Source organism: Ostrea edulis, chromosome 5 (genome assembly GCF_947568905.1).
Source record: "Ostrea edulis chromosome 5, xbOstEdul1.1, whole genome shotgun sequence".
In the NCBI taxonomy this organism is placed as follows: Eukaryota; Metazoa; Mollusca; class Bivalvia; order Ostreida; family Ostreidae; genus Ostrea; species Ostrea edulis.
The window spans coordinates 84,448,876-84,469,419 of record NC_079168.1 but is presented as its reverse complement, the minus strand read 5'-3'; the positions used below and the strand labels follow the sequence as shown (position 1 = coordinate 84,469,419).

The window sequence follows — 20,544 nt, the reverse complement described above, 5'->3', positions numbered from 1 at the left end:
TTTTAACATTCACAGTTTACTTTCATTTACGTCGGAATATTCCCCAGCCATTAAAATTGTCGTACTATATTCACCAAGCCTCATACACATCTCGTTCACATTCATGAGTAAATGGCTATCATTTCAATTGGTAAAAATATCCAAGGTAAAACCATTGGGAATGTAAATATTTTCATATGACAGACGTACAAATGGTTTGAAAATCGACAAAGTACACAGATAAGGAACATGATGTGGGACGTCATCACAAGTGAACCAAAATTAAGAAAAAGAGACAGTGTATGTAACAACGTAAATACAATGGATGTCAACGTATTATTATATCAAACGAATTCATGAGGTGGTAATCGTGAAAACTTTGGAACAATGCATTGATATTTACCAAATTTTAGAATATGCAATCAATATAATTACCAAATTAATATACAATCCATAGTTACCAAATTAATATACAATCCATAGTTACCAAATCAATATACAATCCATAGTTACCAAATTAATATACAATCCATAGTTACCAAATTAATATACAATCCATAGTTACCAAATTAATATACAATCCATAGTTATCAAATTAATATACAATCCATAGTTATCAAATTAATATACAATCCATAGTTACCAAATTTATATACAGTTATTAAATTAATATACAATCCATAGTTACCAAATTAATATACAATCCATAGTTACCAAATCAATATACAATCCATAGTTACCAAATTAATATACAATCCATAGTTATCAAATTAATATACAATCTATAGTTATCAAATTAATATACAATCCATAGTTACCAAATTAATATACAATCCATAGTTATCAAATTAATATACAATCCATAGTTATCAAATTAATATACAATCCATAGTTACCAAATTTATATACAGTTATTAAATTAATATACAATCCATAGTTACCAAATTAATATACAATCCATAGTTACCAAATCAATATACAATCCATAGTTACCAAATTAATATACAATCCATAGTTATCAAATTAATATACAATCTATAGTTATCAAATCAATATACAATCCATAGTTACCAAATTAATATACAATCCATAGTTATCAAATTAATATACAATCCATAGTTACCAAATTAATATACAATCCATAGTTATCAAATTAATATACAATCCATAGTTACCAAATTAATATACAATCCATAGTTATCAAATTAATATACAATCCATAGTTATCAAATTAATATACAATCCATAGTTATCAAATTAATATACAATCCATAGTTACCAAATTAATATACAATCCATAGTTATCAATATACAATCCATAGTTATCAATATACAATCCATAGTTATCAAATTAATATACAATCCATATTTATCAAATTAATATGCAATCCATAGTTATCAAATCAATATACAATCCATAGTTATCAAATTAATATACAATCCATAGTTATCAAATCAATATACAATCCATAGTTATCAAATTAATATACAATCCATAGTTATCAAATTAATATACAATCCATAGTTATCAAATTTTAAAATATACAATCCATAGTTATCAAATCAATATACAATCCATAGTTATCAAATTAATATACAATCCATAGTTATCAAATTAATATACAATCCATAGTTACCAAATTAATATACAATCCATAGTTATCAAATTAATATACAATCCATAGTTACCAAATTAATATACAATCCATAGTTATCAATATACAATCCATAGTTATCAATATACAATCCATAGTTACCAAATTAATATACAATCCATATTTATCAAATTAATATGCAATCCATAGTTATCAAATCAATATACAATCCATAGTTATCAAATTAATATACAATCCATAGTTATCAAATTAATATACAATCCATAGTTATCAAATTTTAAAATATACAATCCATAGTTATCAAATCAATATACAATCCATAGTTACCAAATTAATATACAATCCATAGTTACCAAATTAATATACAGTTATCAAATTAATATACAATCCATAGTTATCAAATTAATATACAATCCATAGTTATCAAATTAATATACAATCCATAGTTACCAAATTAATATACAATCCATAGTTATCAAATTAATATACAATCCATAGTTACCAAATTAATATACAATCCATAGTTATCAATATACAATCCATAGTTATCAATATACAATCCATAGTTATGAAATTAATATACAATCCATATTTATCAAATTAATATGCAATCCATAGTTATCAAATCAATATACAATCCATAGTTATCAAATTAATATACAATCCATAGTTATCAAATTAATATACAATCCATAGTTATCAAATTTTAAAATATACAATCCATAGTTATCAAATCAATATACAATCCATAGTTACCAAATTAATATACAATCCATAGTTATCAAATTAATATACAATCCATAGTTACCAAATTAATATACAATCCATAGTTATCAAATTAATATACAATCCATAGTTATCAAATTAATATACAATCCATAGTTACCAAATTAATATACAATCCATAGTTACCAAATTAATATACAATCCATAGTTATCAAATTAATATACAATCATATCCATAGTTACCAAATTAATATACAATCCATAGTTGTCAAATTAATATACAATCCATAGTTATCAAATTAATATACAATCCATAGTTACCAAATTAATATACAATCATATCCATAGTTACCAAATTAATATACAATCCATAGTTATCAAATTAATATACAATCCATAGTTATCAAATCAATATACAATCCATATTTATCAAATTAATATACAATCCATAGTTATCAAATGAATATACAATCCATAGTTATCAAATCAATATACAATCCATAGTTATCAAATTAATATACAATCCATAGTTACCAAATTAATATACAATCCATAGTTATCAAATTAATATACAAATTAATATACAATCCATAGTTATCAAATTAATATACAAATTAATATACAATCCATAGTTATCAAATTAATATACAATCCATAGTTATCAAATTAATATACAATCCATAATTACCAAATTAATATACAATCCATAGTTATCAAATTAATATACAATCCATAGTTACCAAATTAATATACAATCCATAGTTATCAAATCAATATACAATCCATAGTTACCAAATTAATATACAATTGAATAAACATAAAACACTGTTTTAACATTCGCTGAAGTTTGTTTTTTTAAATTAGATTTTTTTTTAACAATGAAGAGATGAAAGTAAGTAACTGCGCGCATGAATAATCCATCAACAATTACGGAACCTCTCGTTTCATTCCGACGCAATTAGAACAGGAATGAAGTTGCTTTTGCCAAGAGAGGTCGGTCAGGCTTGCACGATTGAGCGCACCTTTAAATCTCGTACATCTCATATTACAAAAACTTAAAGCTATAAAATGGAATCAAAGATAATTCAGTGTTTTCTTTATATAAAAAACTTTTTTCTTCGGGGACCTGTTTACAAGCTTCCAACACTTAAGATGGACAAAAACTGTAAGATTTTACACAGGTTATCATATAATTGATAAACGTGGAAGATAATATTTCGAACTGTAAAAATAAAAAAGAGAAAATTAATATATGACGGTCATAGGTAACCTCGTTTTGTTGAAAATAAGTATAAACAATTCTCAGAAAGAGATTATCCAGATTTATCTTATCCAACACACACTAATCTGACATTCCCTTTTCTGACAAATGCCCCATCAAAAATGTACTAACCAAAAACTAATTTATAACAGATGTATAAGGGAACGTGATACTTAATCGTGCATTATAATATTATATAAGCGAATTTTCCTGTAAATTGTTCTCTCGATATTATTTCAAAGATCAGATCTTTAATTCATTCCCGGTAATATGGCGCCAAACGTAGGATTTATTTATTCACATTGTGTGCGTTATATATATACATGTAACCATTTACGCTGAATGGTCATGTCCCTGCGAAAAAAAGATTTTCCTGATGTTTTATGTGCCTACCACAAAGACCAAAAAAAAAAAAAAAAAAAAAAAAACCCAACAAAAAACACCCCCCCAACCCCCCCCCCCCCCCAAAAAAAAACCCAACCAACCCCAAAAAACAAAACAAAAACAAAAACAACAAAATTACAACAACAAAAAAAAAAAACAAAAAAAAAAAAAACCTAATCGGTTTTAGTAGACCATACAATCAAATTTGTCTAAGCAATTCTAAATGATGATAACTAGTACTGCACTTGATATTCGCAGATACGGAAATATTTTCAGGGGGTGGGGGTTTAACCGATATTTGGGGTCTTACTCTTAGTATTTTACAACTAAACCTGTATTGCAATAAGAGGAAATATGTGTGCCTATCCCAAGGAGGGTCCGGACCCTGCCACTCCACTTGGATCCGCACTTGTTCGATCTTAATGTCCTATGTGTTATATAATCAGTTCCGAATCCATGAATAGTTGCTTTGAAAACTTAGGGAGGAACAAAGATCAACAACCAGCAATATCTAACCTTTGATAGACAGAAATAAATGCGTTTGAAACCAATAAAAGAGCAATTTATCTTCAAAGCAATCAATGACCAATCGATGCCCCAGGTCAGGATTGCGCACTCTCGTAGTGTCCGTGTACATTTAAAACTTGACTTTCACAAAGAGTATAAGGGAGCGATAACACAAATGGGGTATGTGTCAATATTTACACGTCAATTGTGTTGATTTTATTGGCTAAAAGAAATTTGTTACTTACGCGATTCCGGGGAATTTAACAATATTGTTCCAGGATGATTGTGTTCTTATTAAACTATTAAGAATCAACTAAGACGACAGTGTCATGCATGAGAAAAGGGTTATTCTTAAGAAACGAACCCGACACTTAACGATATTATACGATATAAAATGGTTCGTTAATCGTTAATCGTTATTGTGTTTCTGTTATGTTTAGAATGCATTTTACTCGATTTAAAATATTAGCATTTCGTACGTAATGTAATATAATAAATCTTGACCATATGTTCATTATCGGGCGGCCCAATCGCAGAGTGCACAGACAGCTTATTGATACAGTAGTAGAGTCAGTAACACTGTTTATATTCGTACACGATCTTATCGTTACAAGATACCAATATTGTTTGAAACCCCAACATCAAATCCCGATCGAGAATACAGCGATACAAAATTCTAATCCCGTCCGTGTCTTGCAGCTTTCACCAAAAGATTGTCCTGTCATATGTACTGCTTACAGAGATCAAGTCTAGACCCATGAAACTGCCACATCAGAATATTGAAGCTTATTGTCAATTTGGCGTCGAACAAGAACATTGACAGGTTTTTGGCCTCGGATTAATCTCTGCGATAACAATGAAGAAACTATTCTATTTTTGACTTAAAGAATAAGCAGGCGGATGTTCTTACCATTGGAACCAAGTGCAACTTGTTGCGTCTTAATTTAAATCAAAAGATACAAGAAATAAAGTTTCTAAATGTACGTGCGATGGCATGAGTAAAGTTATGGTAGCACGTGCATTTTTTTCTGATTAGCATCATCGTTTTTCATTTACTGCAGTGCAGCGATTGATAAAACTTCTTCTGGCTAGAATTTCCTCAACCTCTCAATGACAGCATATCATGTGCATACTTTCATGTTTGATTTGTTATTTTTTCATTTCAATCGTTGACGTGAACGCCATCTTATCTCGATATTTTGAGAATCTCTTTATTTGTTCTGTGATTTTTTCCCGGGATAACTTTTTAAATACAATTAAAAGCTCTAGTATCCCACCGGATAATTCAACCAAGTATGTCACTCGAACAATGCCGACCTGCCTCCTGAATGAAGGGCCATTTCACAGACAGAAGAAATAACAAACTATTCGTACCCTCAAGGTTAAAATTCAATTCTTTACGATGGCATTATGTATATTGAAGCTTAACTTGTAAACAAATTAAAATAGGATAAATTGTCTGCGACAAGAAGGACCGTCCATTGAAACGCAAGAAAAGACTAAAGTTGCTTAAGTTTGTAAGAGAGCTTGTTTCCTAAATGTTGATAGAAAAAAACAACGAAAAACTATATACCATTTTTGCAAGAAGAAATCTGATTGAATTGAAACACTAGTAAAACCTTCTCTTCAGCTTGTAAAAATACAAGCACGTGTAAAGATGAAAACGGAATCTTTTATGCAGTCCTTCAATGCACAAGTTGCCAAAGTGATGCAATGATGTCGGAAAACTCTGATTCATGGTATAAATCTTCGTCTTTGATATTATTTTTGTGTAAATCCTTTGCTTTGTTGATGAATTTGATTTTGATACTTTTCCAAAATTTCCTATGAATGTTTATAATTCAATTATCCACTCCTGTTCAAAATAAAACGACTCTTCTTTTTACATAACAAAAGCAGCGCTGCATTCCATGCACCATGTTTTCAGGGATAGGATGTCACAGAACGATTCGACTAGTTTAATTGCTGTGCGTTTTGGCGTTGGAACTCGATTTCTCTGCTGTTGCAAATTACTCTCGTCTTCAAAAAAGGGCTCGTGGTCTTTAAAATCTGAATTGAATTTTCAAATGAAAATAAAAGTCGCTTTAGAATTATATCTAAGTCGTAATGAGATGATGTCAACGAGAGACATGAAAGAAAAAATGACATGTCAAACGTTGTAATGTTTGATCTTTTCCATTCCTATTGTACAATTTTTCATTTGTATTGTAAAAAAACCAACCCCACATTTGCATTGTATATACATGTATTCCATTTGTATTGCATAATATTTCATTTTTATTGTATAATTTTTTATTTGCATAGTATATTTTCTATATGTATTGCATAATATTTCATTTGTTTTGTATAATTTTCATTGTATATATAATGTTTCGTTTTAATTTTATATCGTTTAATTTTTGGTTTGTTACAAAGGATTCCATTGGATTAAAACATGATTCAATGATCACGCCATAAGCTATATCTTTTTCATAATTACTGTTTACCTACAGTAGGTTCTACTTATCAACCTTATGTTTAGTCCTGCACGGAAATAGGATAAATTGTCTTGCGGTTTAACATCTCGCTCGTTTTCAACACGATGATACTGGCTAAATCTTGAGCAATGCAATCCTTCATAACAAATCAAAATTTCAAAAAATACAAATGAAATATTTACAATATAAGTGGAAAATATGCAGTATAAATTAAGAATTATATAATCAATTAGTTTACCGATACAACCTGTCACTGGGCAAAACGTTGTCTGGCATGTTTTATACCAATTGTTAGACTGTTCTTGATTACGTATTACTCCGTTACCTGATCAAGAAATAGGGTTCACGGCGGATGTGACTGGTTGACAAGGGATGCTTACTCCTTTTAGACACCTGTTTCCACCTCTGGTATGTCCAGGGGTCCGAGTTTGCCTTCATCTTAACTTTGTATTCTTTATAGGAGATATGAGATTGATCCCTGTTCGTTATCTTCACATTTTCACAATTCAAATGAAAATTATAAATCCAAATTGAAAATTGTCCAATGCAAATGGAAAATTTAAATGAAAAATTATGCAATATAAATAGAAATTATGCAGTACAAATGAAAACATACACAATACGAATGGAAAAGATCAAATATTGCAATGTTTGAAATGCCTTAAGAAATAGCAAGATGGTTGTAGATTCTCAATATGTCCAAATCAAAACATATGATATTGTAAAAGGCAAATACGATTAGTTATACAATACGTCATTTATTAACGAAGTATTAATTATATACGTTTGATAATAACACTTCACAAAATATAACAAAACAAATGCACACCACAGGAAATAGATTATTATATAAAACATACATAATAAATACATGTACAATTAGTACCCGTGGTTAGAATTCTGTTAATCTCACGTGATTGACGAGACTACGTGTCCATTGCACGTCCGAGTTTTCTCATCAATTTATATTCCACGTGGTTAAAAAGATCTTGAAGTTACGGAAGACAGATTATATCAAGACCAATTACCATCAAGCCAATGGATTGCTAGAGAATTAGCATTCGAGCACTGCACAAGTAAGACCAAAGAATAGGTCAATTCTTTTCTCTTTTGAAAGTTTCAATTACAAGAGTCTGAAATGAGAATTTAAGAATTCATCGAGATTAAAATCCTTCAAATCCTGCTTCTTCATTTGTCTCAGGACAGCATTACATACAATAAACACTACGTAGAGGTGTTTCAGTTTTCCGAAAACTCGGCTCTCGTGTCGCCTTGAAGCGTCACTTCCGGCTTTCCTCGTTTTCAGCGACGTTTCTTTGATCACATTCTAACACAAACGTAGGGGAAATCTTGAAATCTCTCCGAAACACTCAACATACAGAGTTTTCTGTGGAAATCCTAGAATTGCCGTTGTACTTCTCAATTACAGAAATGCTTCTCAACTTTATGTGTGCATGTTTTACAGTCTACACGACAACACCAAACAAATTTACAGTCACAGTCCTCCCGAATGTCCTCGACAGTGGTGTAGTAACCACGCCCACAACACATTAAATTACACCCATCCAATCCGTAACCGTCTTTTATGCATTGCCTCCCTTTCGTTCCTAAAGACCCAGATTTAGGGTTGTATTCACAAAAATCAGGAGATTCCTCTAAATACACAAGGTCTTTTTTGGTTGGCTTTTTCATATTTTTGCTAATTCTTTTTAATTTATTTTTCTTTTTGCTCAGCTGTACCAAACTTGCGCCATCGAATTTCTCTTTCAAATATGCCCCAATGGAGCGAAATTCCTTCATTTTCTGCCAGCAAATTCTAATTGAACAAGAACCTGACACTCCATGACATTTACATACGAGGTCCATTTTCATTTTCACCGCCTGAAATAGAAAAGTGTTTGAAAAATCAGAAAAGGAATTAAAAAAAAAATACTCCCGAGATCGTATATGTTTTGTTGTGAGGAACATAACAAATTATGATATTTACAAGATGAAATATGACTGGCATAATGAATTTGAGACAACATATATGAAGAGCTTTTCTTGTTATTCTAAAAAATATATCTATTTTTGTATATGTACATGATGTGGAAATGCATGAATGTTTGGATATCAGAGAAACGGATCTAGAAGATGTTTCGCTATCCTTGACATTAATATTTCTTATCATTTTTCAATTCATTTGATGTTGGATTTTGCCTCAAGGAAAAAAAGCTAAGTCTGTTTGACTACTAACGTATAAACAGAATTATTATTGTGTTATCATGAATGAAAAATAAAATCTAGCTAGAATCGATCATCTATCAGTATACTTGAGATTGTCAAAGTAGGGTGTGGGCTGTCCACAAGAAAACATCCTACCTTCCTTCCGGCCTCGTTATTCCACAGATTCATCAGGGAGGTGGCGGTTTTGGTGGACTCTTTTGTGTCCACGAATTTTCTAGAAAATTTTGCACCGTATTTTGTGTTTTCGGAGCACCCACCCCATTCGAACTTCCCTTTTGTGTCTCTCTGTCTCACTTTCATGTCACAGCCGCAATTGTCCAGCTCTCCTTTTGCACACGACCTTGTAATGCTGTACATAATTCCAGCCGATGATATCGCGTAAATGTAAGCCTTTTCTCGAATTTCTGAAAAACAAAAATAACGCGGTTTGTTTTACTCAGCACCGGGGACAAATAAAAATTGTATTTCTTAACAATAATATTTGTATATTACTGATCAATGGATCTCACTGCTTCTCTGTTTTTCTAAATCAAGTTATCTGCCAATCAAAACTATCATTTAATACAAATAGGCATGCTTTGGGAGAGATCGCGAGAAAATCTGTGTACAATTCAGGTAATACATCACTCGTGTCCCCGGATGACCAGAAGACGAACCTCTAAGCAATTTCCGTTACTCATTGGAAGATAATATGTCCAAATATCCTATTTATCAATCAGGGGAAGATAATATGTCCAAATCTCCTATTTATCAATCAGGGGATCAAATCATATCCGTACACGAGGATGCTTGCATGGCATCAGGCAGCTTGGAAATCCTTTTACAAATGAAGGAGAATCTTACAGTATCATCAAATTATTGTAAATATTTTGCTAAAAATTCAATATTATTTTGTTTTTCTCTCCGTGAAATAAAATTAGACCAATAAAGGTGGAACATTTCAGAAAACGCAGAAAGCGAGGTATTTACATTTTGTATTTCTTATAGTGACGGCCGCTGTGAAGTATAATTTACATTCTATAAAAGTTCTAAGTAAGAATGATGTACGCGAATAACAAAATAATAGAAACCACCGGCGTAGCTATTTAGGATACGTTTTCGGAAAATGGGAGTTTAAGTTATTGTTAAAAGTTACATACAAGTTTTCAGAAAGTACTCCTTATAGTTTTGGAATATTGTCTCCATTTTACGTTTAGTTAAAACAGAAGTGAGAAAAACGTTTTTTGATTGGCCCAGAGAGTTGGAGACGGCAAATAAATGACAAATGTTACTTTTCACAACAAATACAGAGTGTGACCATAGTCAGATGAACATTTCAATCAAATGTATTCAAAATGGAGTAAAATTGACATTGTAAGTACTGAAGAAGTTTTCTTACGCGCCCCTTTTGTTTAATAAAGCCTCAAAGGACATTTCTTTTCTAAAAATCACATTTTCAATAGCAGCCACAGATTTTGAAGACCTACTCTTTTTAAGAATGCCTCCAAAAACGTCCGTAGAATTGTACGTTGAGCAATTCCATCGGCGATTCCCAAACTGATGCTTACATTCCCCAATTCCTAAAGAGGCGCCATCACTAATAACTCTCGGTAGACGGCGCTCTTGTCCGCATAACTTCCGCTGAACTTCTGAGAGAAAGTTCATATTGGCGCAGTTCGTCACTTCCGGGCCTGACGTCACCAGTTCTCTCATGGTAGGTCGAACCGATCCGATAATACCAAGGTACCTATCAATGATACGAATAAGTTTTCAAATTATTCTCAAAAACACATGGAAAGTTAAATATTGATACAATTTACTTGTTGCGTTTGATTAAGATGGCACAATTTGTCATTTGAAATCTTTTTTTTTTTTAAAAACATATATTGTCGCAGAAAGACAAAATATAAATTTTCAACATCTAAAAAGTCGCACTATTGGTCAATATGACGTGAAAAATCTCGCACATGAATAAAAATTATTTGATATAGTAATAATAAAAATTGTACGAAATTGAAAAGTCACAGGAAGATGCACATTTACAGAGAGGTATTGACGAGACCAGATACCTGTGTTTCAATGTGTTTTATAGCGTGATTACTGCCCTATGGTGTGGGGGTGGGGTTTTTTTTGGTCCAGAAATGCGTGTATTTGTAAAGAATGAATTTAAACAGTAACAAAGTAAAACCGAACCCACGCCTCCTTGATATGATAGAAAATGTCGCATTGAATTGTAAAAATTCGAAAAAAGGACAAAGTTTTCTCGAGAGTAACGACGTTGACCTGAACAGAGGCGAACTTTCCAGGCCGCAAAAGAAGAGGGGAATCCTGACTTTTTAAATGTCTCAAAGAATAACTGGCTGTAGAGAATAATTGACTGATTAAGTGCTTGGGGTTGAAGTAGCAGGAATTGGCTTCCAAATAAACAACTGTGTGTGGCCTCATCACATTCAATAATTCACTTATAAGTGTTCATATAGCGCTTTTAAGACAGAAAGATATAATTAACGTTAATTCCCGCTGACACAAAGGACATGTTGGATTTCTCTCGGAATTATGATTTTTTTCTCATTTGAAAAGAGTCTGCCTCCGCCCTACTAATATATATAACCTTTTGATATTAAAACCCCGGATAGAACATAATTTTCAGGACTGGGTGGTTTACTAGATGTTGAATTTTTATAATTATGTTGATATTGATATCATGTAGGGCAATAAAGATTTGGTAGGGTAATCTCATTCTGGGATTTCTAATCGAACACGGTCGTAAATTCGCTCAACGGTGGATGCCTGTCCACGGGGGAAAAATAAAACTCGAAGAAAGTTATCCCAGACCGCCGGAGGAACCGTATGCCCTAGTCATTGATTCATAAAAGCATTAACAGCATAGAGGACGGTAAATCAATTTATTTCAACAGAAAATTATGATATGATCTCATAAATTAAGCTTAAAAGACTCGGAATCATTGCAGCCGTAAAAACCCCATTGAGGCACTCGTAAAATCGGCTCATAAAATATGTTCTAATTGAAACCCATCCAATGCGGCTCCCCACGTTTATTAAAGATGTAGATCTGTGTGTGTGTGCCTCCCTTTACAGAAGCGTGTGAGTGTTTTTTAAGAAATTTGATAAAAATCTTTTAAATTTATGCGTGATTCCGACACTGTGGATTTTCTTTACATACGAGTATCTGCCGTAGAGATAGATACTGTGATAGGACAAATTAAATCGGACAATAAAGTCCTTCAGGCGGTATATTCTTTGATCATGTATACTCATCTATTTAACCCCCTCCTTTTAATTCATACTTCAAAAAAATGTTTACGATTAAAATTTACATACTGTAAAACTCGTAGTCATAGGTTCAAACTTTTCCCCACATACTAGACGAAATGGGACATGCAGAACCAAGGAAATGCGATAAAAATGGATGGGAATGATGAATTACTTCATTTTCCCTTCAATTAGCACAAATCACCCTAATAGTCAACATCGAGCGAAGGAGATATTATTGTGATAACAATGTCATAAAAATCAAAACAGATGCGGTCGGAATTTAGTAATTCTACCGAAGCGATTCTTTTATTACTCCAAGGATTGGAATACCTGCAAAATTATATGTATGTTATACATGAACATATTCAATCTTTTAGTAAAATAACAGCTACATTGAGACAATGCCAAGAAAAACAGTAAAAATAGAAAATGATACCTAATTATTTAATTCATCTCCCCAATTGTTTTGTTTGATTTTCATTTAAGAAAAATCTTTCTTGACTACATCAGAAAAAGAGGGAATTTCTTTCAGTAACATCAAAGCAGAAATTCCTTTTCTCGATGACAGAAAAGCGTATTGACAGCTACCTAGCCCTAATTCTCATCTTAAACTCGTGTCCTTGTCTGCCAGTGCAAACATATCAATATTCTTATGACAATTTTCTCCTTTTGAGATTGCTATATCACAAGTTCCTTTCAAAACCGGACCTCAAAATATTTGTAATTTGATATTGTGTCAAAATCTATTTTAATGAGGTTTTAAAGGTTTACGGGTTGATTTTTTGTGATTCAAAAATAAATCTTTATGCAGTAGCATCGTCTCGTATTGTCTCGCTAACGAGATCACGTATTTCTTCTTGAAGTCGATGACACCTATCTGTGTGTTGACAAATATTGACACATCGAACCCGATAATAAAACTCTGTTATGCCACTATTTAATTAGTTAAGTCTTCGGTTAGACATGAAAAGATTGAGTGTTCGGTAAATATGACAAAACGCTTCCTACATAAGATCAATTGCCACACATAACATCAGAATGTCATTCGTAAAAAGCAAAAAACTTGGACGTTGTACACTTATACCTTATTTGCCGATCAAAAAATAGACGTCTACAGATATTCATATTTTGTGCAAAAAGAATTGGAAAAGAACGCAATCTACAGAAAATATCTAAATATTAGTTAAACACCAAAATACATGTAGCCTCACGCTGTTAAAATGCTGTCAAATGTGTGACGCTTAGAGAAGGACACGTGTATTCGGGGCTTTCTAATCATTACAAATTATGAAAGTATTCCGAACTTTCATTGTCGGAAAATGATGATTGGATATAAAAGAAAAATATTGTCTGGTATCTGAGAAACCATCTGGTGAATTACGCATGTTTTTATAGTCTACAACAGAATGAATGATTTTGCCGGTACTGTTCACGAAAGTATGGAGAAATTCTTTGAAAGCAACATTCGGAATAGTTCTGCTATGTATGTTTTTTTATGAAATCGGAGAGAATGCCGGTTTAAAAAAAAAATCCCTGATTGCAATGTGCATGTGAACAAGTTTCTGTGCGATTATAGTATCACTAACCATAAAAAACACGGGAATCATAATGTTTTATATCTAAATCGTATTCATGTTAAAGACGAAAAAAATCTTGGATGTTTGGTTTTCAAGTGCTATGTCGGACAAAAAACAAAGAGCTCGTGCGGAAAAAGAAAGTGAGCGAATTACTTAGCCAATCTGTTGCCGACCTGCCTTCAAAGGGACCTTATCAGGATTATCACAACTGTTCGCCAATGTTATCATTCGTCGATTGAATTCGGGATCCCGCTATCAAACCCTTGTAGCCTCCCTCTACAACCCTCCTTAGACCCTTGCTCTACTGCGATTCTGGCTATTTTTGTGGATAGAGTTAATGTTGATGAATTCGGTTTTAACTGCTCGCCGACAACTTGGCCACCGAGGTTGTTTTTGTGCAATGAAAGTTAATGATCGTACACTTTTATAATTTACTTAATATTTGATTTATGAATGATTGAATAAAAAAAAAAACCCACCACACAACCGCAAATAACACTTTGGGATTCACTGAATTTTTCATGAGTCTCTATTCAAAATGATTACTTTGTTTGCATATTGCATGGTTCCCACAACTTCCATGTTCGAATTCTTTGACAACGTACAAACATGTATTTGCTAGTTTTGTAGTCAACGCCATTTCCTGCCATTTAGATTGAAGCTACTGATCATAGGATATCATACGTTGTTTGTGATAGGTTCTACTTGATAATTTAATAGTAAAACCATTTGCGAATTGAACTCAACACCGCCAAACTCAACACAGTTCAAAATTTAGCGCAATTATATATTAGTGCTCTTGCTTCACCGCCAAAGGCGCTAAAATTTAAATCCCGCTAAAATAAGTACACGCACAATAATTGAATCATTGAATATCTATATGACCTGATCCGACAATCAGGTGTTAAAATTCTAACAAGGATGCAATTTACATATTTTTAATGTGTGTGCAAGAACTTCCTTGCAATGGTAATGTTAGCACAGGTGATTCATGTGGACTAGTTGTGTAAAGTTAAATATCTATATTTCAAATGTTTTTTCCTTTGATATTTTTACAAATTGTATGATCGCCATGTTCTCGATGCGCGTATGAATCTTGATAAATACAGTACATCTATTCTAACAGTTGGAAATTCCGACAAAAATTAAAGTAGACTGTAAATATAAGGACGGAATACACGAGGGTATGAACTGCGATGCGTTTCGCCAGCATGCTTCATGAAGCGCGTTAGCGTTTCTTATAAATATCACGTGATCAGCGTGCTATCCCAATCCAAATCTGGAAGCAGTGTTCATTACGAATATTGATCAGCTGTAAATTGATGGAAATCTGTGAACCACCACCCAGATGTGTGTGCCGCCGGTGTCGATACAACACAGGGTGTGATATTACATGTCCAAGATGATAAACTGTAATAGAGATTTTAGTTCATGATAAATTCCTGATAATTTGGCCTCCGGTAGAGTCCCTAAACTGAAGTGGTAGCCAATTTCAATTCGTCTCGTGTACTAAGGACATCCTACGTCAGTAGATGGCTATGATTCAATTCAGAAAACCTGTCTTTGAAATTTAATACGAAGATTTTTTTCCATTAAAGAAAATCTGAAGTTTGTTTGTCATTTTTCGTTTTCTGCTTCATTGACAAGAAATGATGATAATCAAACCAGGCATTCAAACATATCTCATTGAAAGACATCGGTACAGATAGTTTAAACGGCTCTGCGAAACTCGATATACCGAACACTCATTACCTGCTTTACTAATTAGGTTAGTATTATTCCGTGTGTTAATTCCACATAAATGGAACATGATGTGGTAATTAAATTGAATAAAGCGGGGATTCATTCATAGTTGAGATAGTCTCACGCCCTCCAATCAAACCTTAGTATTTGGTGATCTACAACGATTTGTCTGGTCAATTATAACGCCCTGATGCAAGTTTGGGTGTGAATTAACCGGTCATTAGGTCAAGGTTACGTAAATGACACATCCATCAGTCCAATGACTTCCAAACCATGATATGGGCCATTAATGCATTTTGAACTATCAGTCTAATTTCACAGATAGTTCTTAGTGAAACTTATGATAAGTGGTGTTCGGAACCATGGGACAACCTTGATTTTATTTCAGTTTGTGATCATGAAAAATATTTGATGATTATTATCGATATCAGACTGGACGTTCTATGAATTGATTTGAAAATCGACGTAGTATACGGGAAATAAATATTATAATTATATTTTGTCAGTTGCTACAAAATTTGAAAATCTAAGCACGACTAATAAATTCATCGGAGTGTTATGAATTTCAAAATAAATTCAAACACTGATTACAATGCAAATTGGAGTCGGAGCAATTTAATCTAATATCTAGCGGACATAGGAAATATAAGAAATATCGATATCTCTGTAAACGGTCATTACTTACGACCAGTTAAAGAAAATTTGTTTCGTAGCTGAGTCCCCACGCATTTTCTCCCCACATTAAATCTGCTAAAAGTTGACAAAGTAATATGGATGATTTCCTCGATATATACAATAAAATATGGTGCAATATAATTGTCCAATTTCGTCTATAGATATAAAAACTATCTTAATCTGTACCCCCCTGAAAATCAAAATCATAATCAATATTTTAGCAATGATAGAGATTAAGTATTTGACGTGCATACATGTATCATGCTGAGTCGTTACACGTGTATGCATGGGAGGTTTTTTTTTTTTTCTAAATGAAAGATGTAATGTATCATGTCTTTGGAGTAAATGCAATACAAATCTCAGGTAAATTTCCAGTTGTTACTTATGGTACTATAGTCGGAATTCATTTAAGGAAACAATCGTCATCACCTTAAGTTTGTCAGAAATTTTCTAAAATAAAATTCTATTTTTAATCCCTTTCTGACTTTTAAAAAAAATAATTCAGAAAAAAGAGGCAAAAAATTCACGGAACCACCGCCTGATTTCCTGCTTAAAAAGTTCAGCGCTAAACAGCTTTCAGATCACAACAACGGAGGAGTGCGATTAAACTTGTCTTTTGATAAAATAAATAAAACTAACAAGGAACACGGCTGATTTGATAAATATTGCTGAACTTGTATCAGCTTTTGTGGGAGATTAATCCTCTGAATTCAACACTGTTTACCTAGTGATTATTGGGGTTTGGGTGTCACTTTCCCTCGCTCGGTGGCAGAGAGAGGAATAACGTGGACTGTCTATTAACTGAAGTTTATATCTAATCCTTCGTAATCCGTTCATGTTAATCCAACCACCAGACTACTATGTCGCATGACAGCTCCCAATTTATCAACAATTAAGATATTCATTTTAAAAGAATTTTATATTTTTGCCAACGGCAAAGATAAGAAAATTAATCATATTTTAACAATATTTAGAAAAAGGACGAACGATTACTCAATTTTCAAATTAAAAGTAAATAAGTCAAGATTTTTTCGTACTTTTAAAATTCCAAATTCATGAGATATCCATGGTGTACTTTTCCCCTCTTTTTTATTTTAAGTAAATTGTCTAAAACATGCAAACACACAAAATATATAAAATTGTGTGCCAACTTAAGATTTGTTAAGAGAATTCGTTGAAATATGATGACGCTGATTTAAAACGGAAAACTGTAATCCATCCGCTGAATGGGTGTATTGCGGCAGATTTTACTACAAAGAAATCAAGATAGGCTGAAAACAGATTCACTTAATTGCATGCCATTATAAAGTGCAATAGATTTTTAATCTGGTTAATTAGCATGTAGGAATTCTCGCTAGATGTCTGGAGAGACCAGATTACAAATCTGATGAACCTCGCAAAAATACAGAACAGACGTGTTAACGTCTCGAATTAGAACATGTTACGAGAGAGAGAGAGAGAGAGAGAGAGAGAGAGAGAGAGAATTTCATAGAGTAATCAGAATTTTCTATAATGGCTTCTTGAACTTTTTCTTAACATATAAATAAATAAACTTGTTAAATTGGTTTTTATTCTTGTATTCCCTGGTGATTAAAGTATTGTCCTCTTGTAAGTATCCAATCTCCCAGGGTCAGTTTGGTCTGAATCCAGCCAAAACACCCGGCTCATTGTAAAGATTTTCTTGTTTACTTTTAATTTCCTCAGGTTTTTATTTCTGACAACAGAACGTTCAAAAAGAAGCTCTTCGATAGTTCATTTCGTTTGCAATAATATTTGTGGGTATCAAAGAAAAGGCAAATTTCACATATCACCTTGAAAAACGTTACAACATTCAATGCTGGGGGAAAAAAAATCACGAATACGTTCTTCATTATTTTAATTTGTTCGGGGTGGTATTTTTGGGGGATGTCGGGAAAATATTATTGTAAATTGTCGCCTTGGAGAAGATTTTGACAGAAATAATTTTTATAGTCCATTGCTTTCCGACGTGTTTTATTTTATCACATAAAATATGCTATGTACTTGCACTGCATATTTTACTTTATAATATATGTCAAAGCGAAAGAGAAATATGTGTATCATGTTATTTCTCAAACAAATATAATGCAACATGCGATTTTCTTTCTCAAGAATCCAAAGTATATAAATTTCCTCCAAATCACAGCGAATATGTCGGAATTTGAAATCATGCAAGTAGGATATTAGAGAAACCATTTTGTAACTGTGTAAATACAAGTATCATACGAATGTGTATGTACAGGTAGAAATCTTAATGAACAGGGTTTAAAAGAATGTCGCTAATGCTGCATGTATTACACTATACATGTAGTTCTTACCAATATTAATGACTTACCACCAGGAGGCGTGAACAACGTAAAATCCAGAGGACAGGTAGAGAATTATCCAGGACACTTCTGGCTTCTTCATTTCTCGTTGGAGAGTCAAACACAAGAAACAAAAAGTCCAAATTTCCAGACGATAGTCTCTTCTCCCGTCTATCGGATGTTATCACACATTACACCTGAAATTGCCCCGTGTTCTATATAGGTGTTGAAAATGAAATAATTAAAAACCCAGTGGAGGTGGAAACTGTCCACAATGTAGAGCCTTGCCGGGGAGGTGATTTATTACACCTAGGACATTATATCGAAGATTTCTTTTCACATTTTCCCTCCAAAGTAAAATTACATTCACCATAAATTAGAACACATGAAAACAAATTACTTATCGAGCTGTCTTACTGATTGGGATCACGTCGTCACAAGATCAAAGTGACCGCCCGGTAATTAGAAAGCACGCGTAAAATTTCGTGTATCCTTAGGTGACGTTAAAAAAATTCCAAACTTTTCACATGTTTTTTAAAAGTCCGGGTGTCGATAAATGTAGCGATTCGTGAAACTCATCAGACGCGGAGCCGCTTTGGGAATATGAATGAAATCAATTTGACGAGCATGGATTTTGATTGGTTGGGCTCCATTTGATAAATATATGATCCTGAATCGTCACAGACCGTTTGAAATATCAGGAGAGGAATAAGCAACGCTGTTCATTTCACATCGCCATGCCCACCCTTGCGATATCCTGAACCGAATGAAAGAGAGCGTTATGACAACTCACTCCTTAAAATATAAAAATTTAGAATCAAAATTTAAAAAAACACTCTTGTGTTATCGTGCGTTTGTTTAAGCAGTAGATATTTTAAATTTACTTTGATAACAAAAGGATTTTCATTCACGGTAAAATGCAGAAACGCCAGTTGTTTTTACAGCGATAAAATACCTGGCGTAAGTCTGGATTTTTCTCAGGAAATTTTTTCTAATAAAATGACACGTCTCGGTAATCTTAATTGGTTAATTGCTATATCTACCTTTCCTTCCATTGTTCGAAAGTTTGAACGCTTGCACTGTTGATCGTGGAAGGGCTCGATCTCAGGCTAGATGTGGCTGTTAAGGATGCACTTCCACTGTGGGATATCGTATCATAGTCTATTATAACATTGATATTTCATGTCAACCCCCTTCGTATACTTTTACCGAGTACCACGTGAAGTGGCTTTCAGCACTGGTATTAACAGAACTGAAAGAATTTAAGAATGAAATTCGTTAAGTTTAGAATCAAGAGAAGCAATATCTCTTTGAGCATTTTCTAAAAATGTGACAGTGTTTCGAAACTGCTGAAGTACTTCTCGTTTACTAAACTCTACACATCTGCTCATTAGATTATTAGTTATGAAGACACTTAAAGAAGTAGGGCCTAATACGAAAATATTTGGGATCCTTGAAAAATAAAATCATATTGGGCGAGGCGTAAACGTAAGTTATTTTTTTTTCAAGCACCCCGTGTATTTCCGTATTAGCCCTTTAAGTGTCTACATAACGACTTTATCCTTTCGATGATTTTACGTATCCATTAATTCTAAAAAGGCATATTAACATTTTTCATTCTTGATGCTTTAATGGCTGTACAACAATAATAAATGACTACAATATACAAATGTATGTATTCTTGAGATACTTTATCAAATGTACAGCAATGAAAAAATGGCTGCAACATTTAAACCAACAGCAACGGATAAACACAATTTTTTCAAAAAACTTGTATAATCAGAACTAAATTCA

General features: G+C 32.7%; 1 protein-coding gene across 1 annotated transcript; it reads right to left on the bottom strand.

Annotated features, from left to right (window-relative positions):
- Positions 1 to 7,688: 7,688 nt before the first annotated feature.
- Positions 7,689 to 20,080, bottom strand: LOC125651614 (protein Wnt-4-like). Its single transcript, XM_048880299.2, has 5 exons — positions 19,794 to 20,080; positions 18,780 to 18,947; positions 10,643 to 10,902; positions 9,312 to 9,580; positions 7,689 to 8,831 (listed from the first exon to the last, which is right to left on the bottom strand). The coding sequence occupies exons 2-5, from the start codon at positions 18,851 to 18,853 to the stop codon at positions 8,370 to 8,372; spliced, it is 1,065 nt and encodes a 354-aa protein (XP_048736256.1). The 5' UTR covers positions 18,854 to 18,947; positions 19,794 to 20,080; the 3' UTR covers positions 7,689 to 8,369.
- Between the last annotated feature and the right edge of the window lie 464 nt (positions 20,081 to 20,544).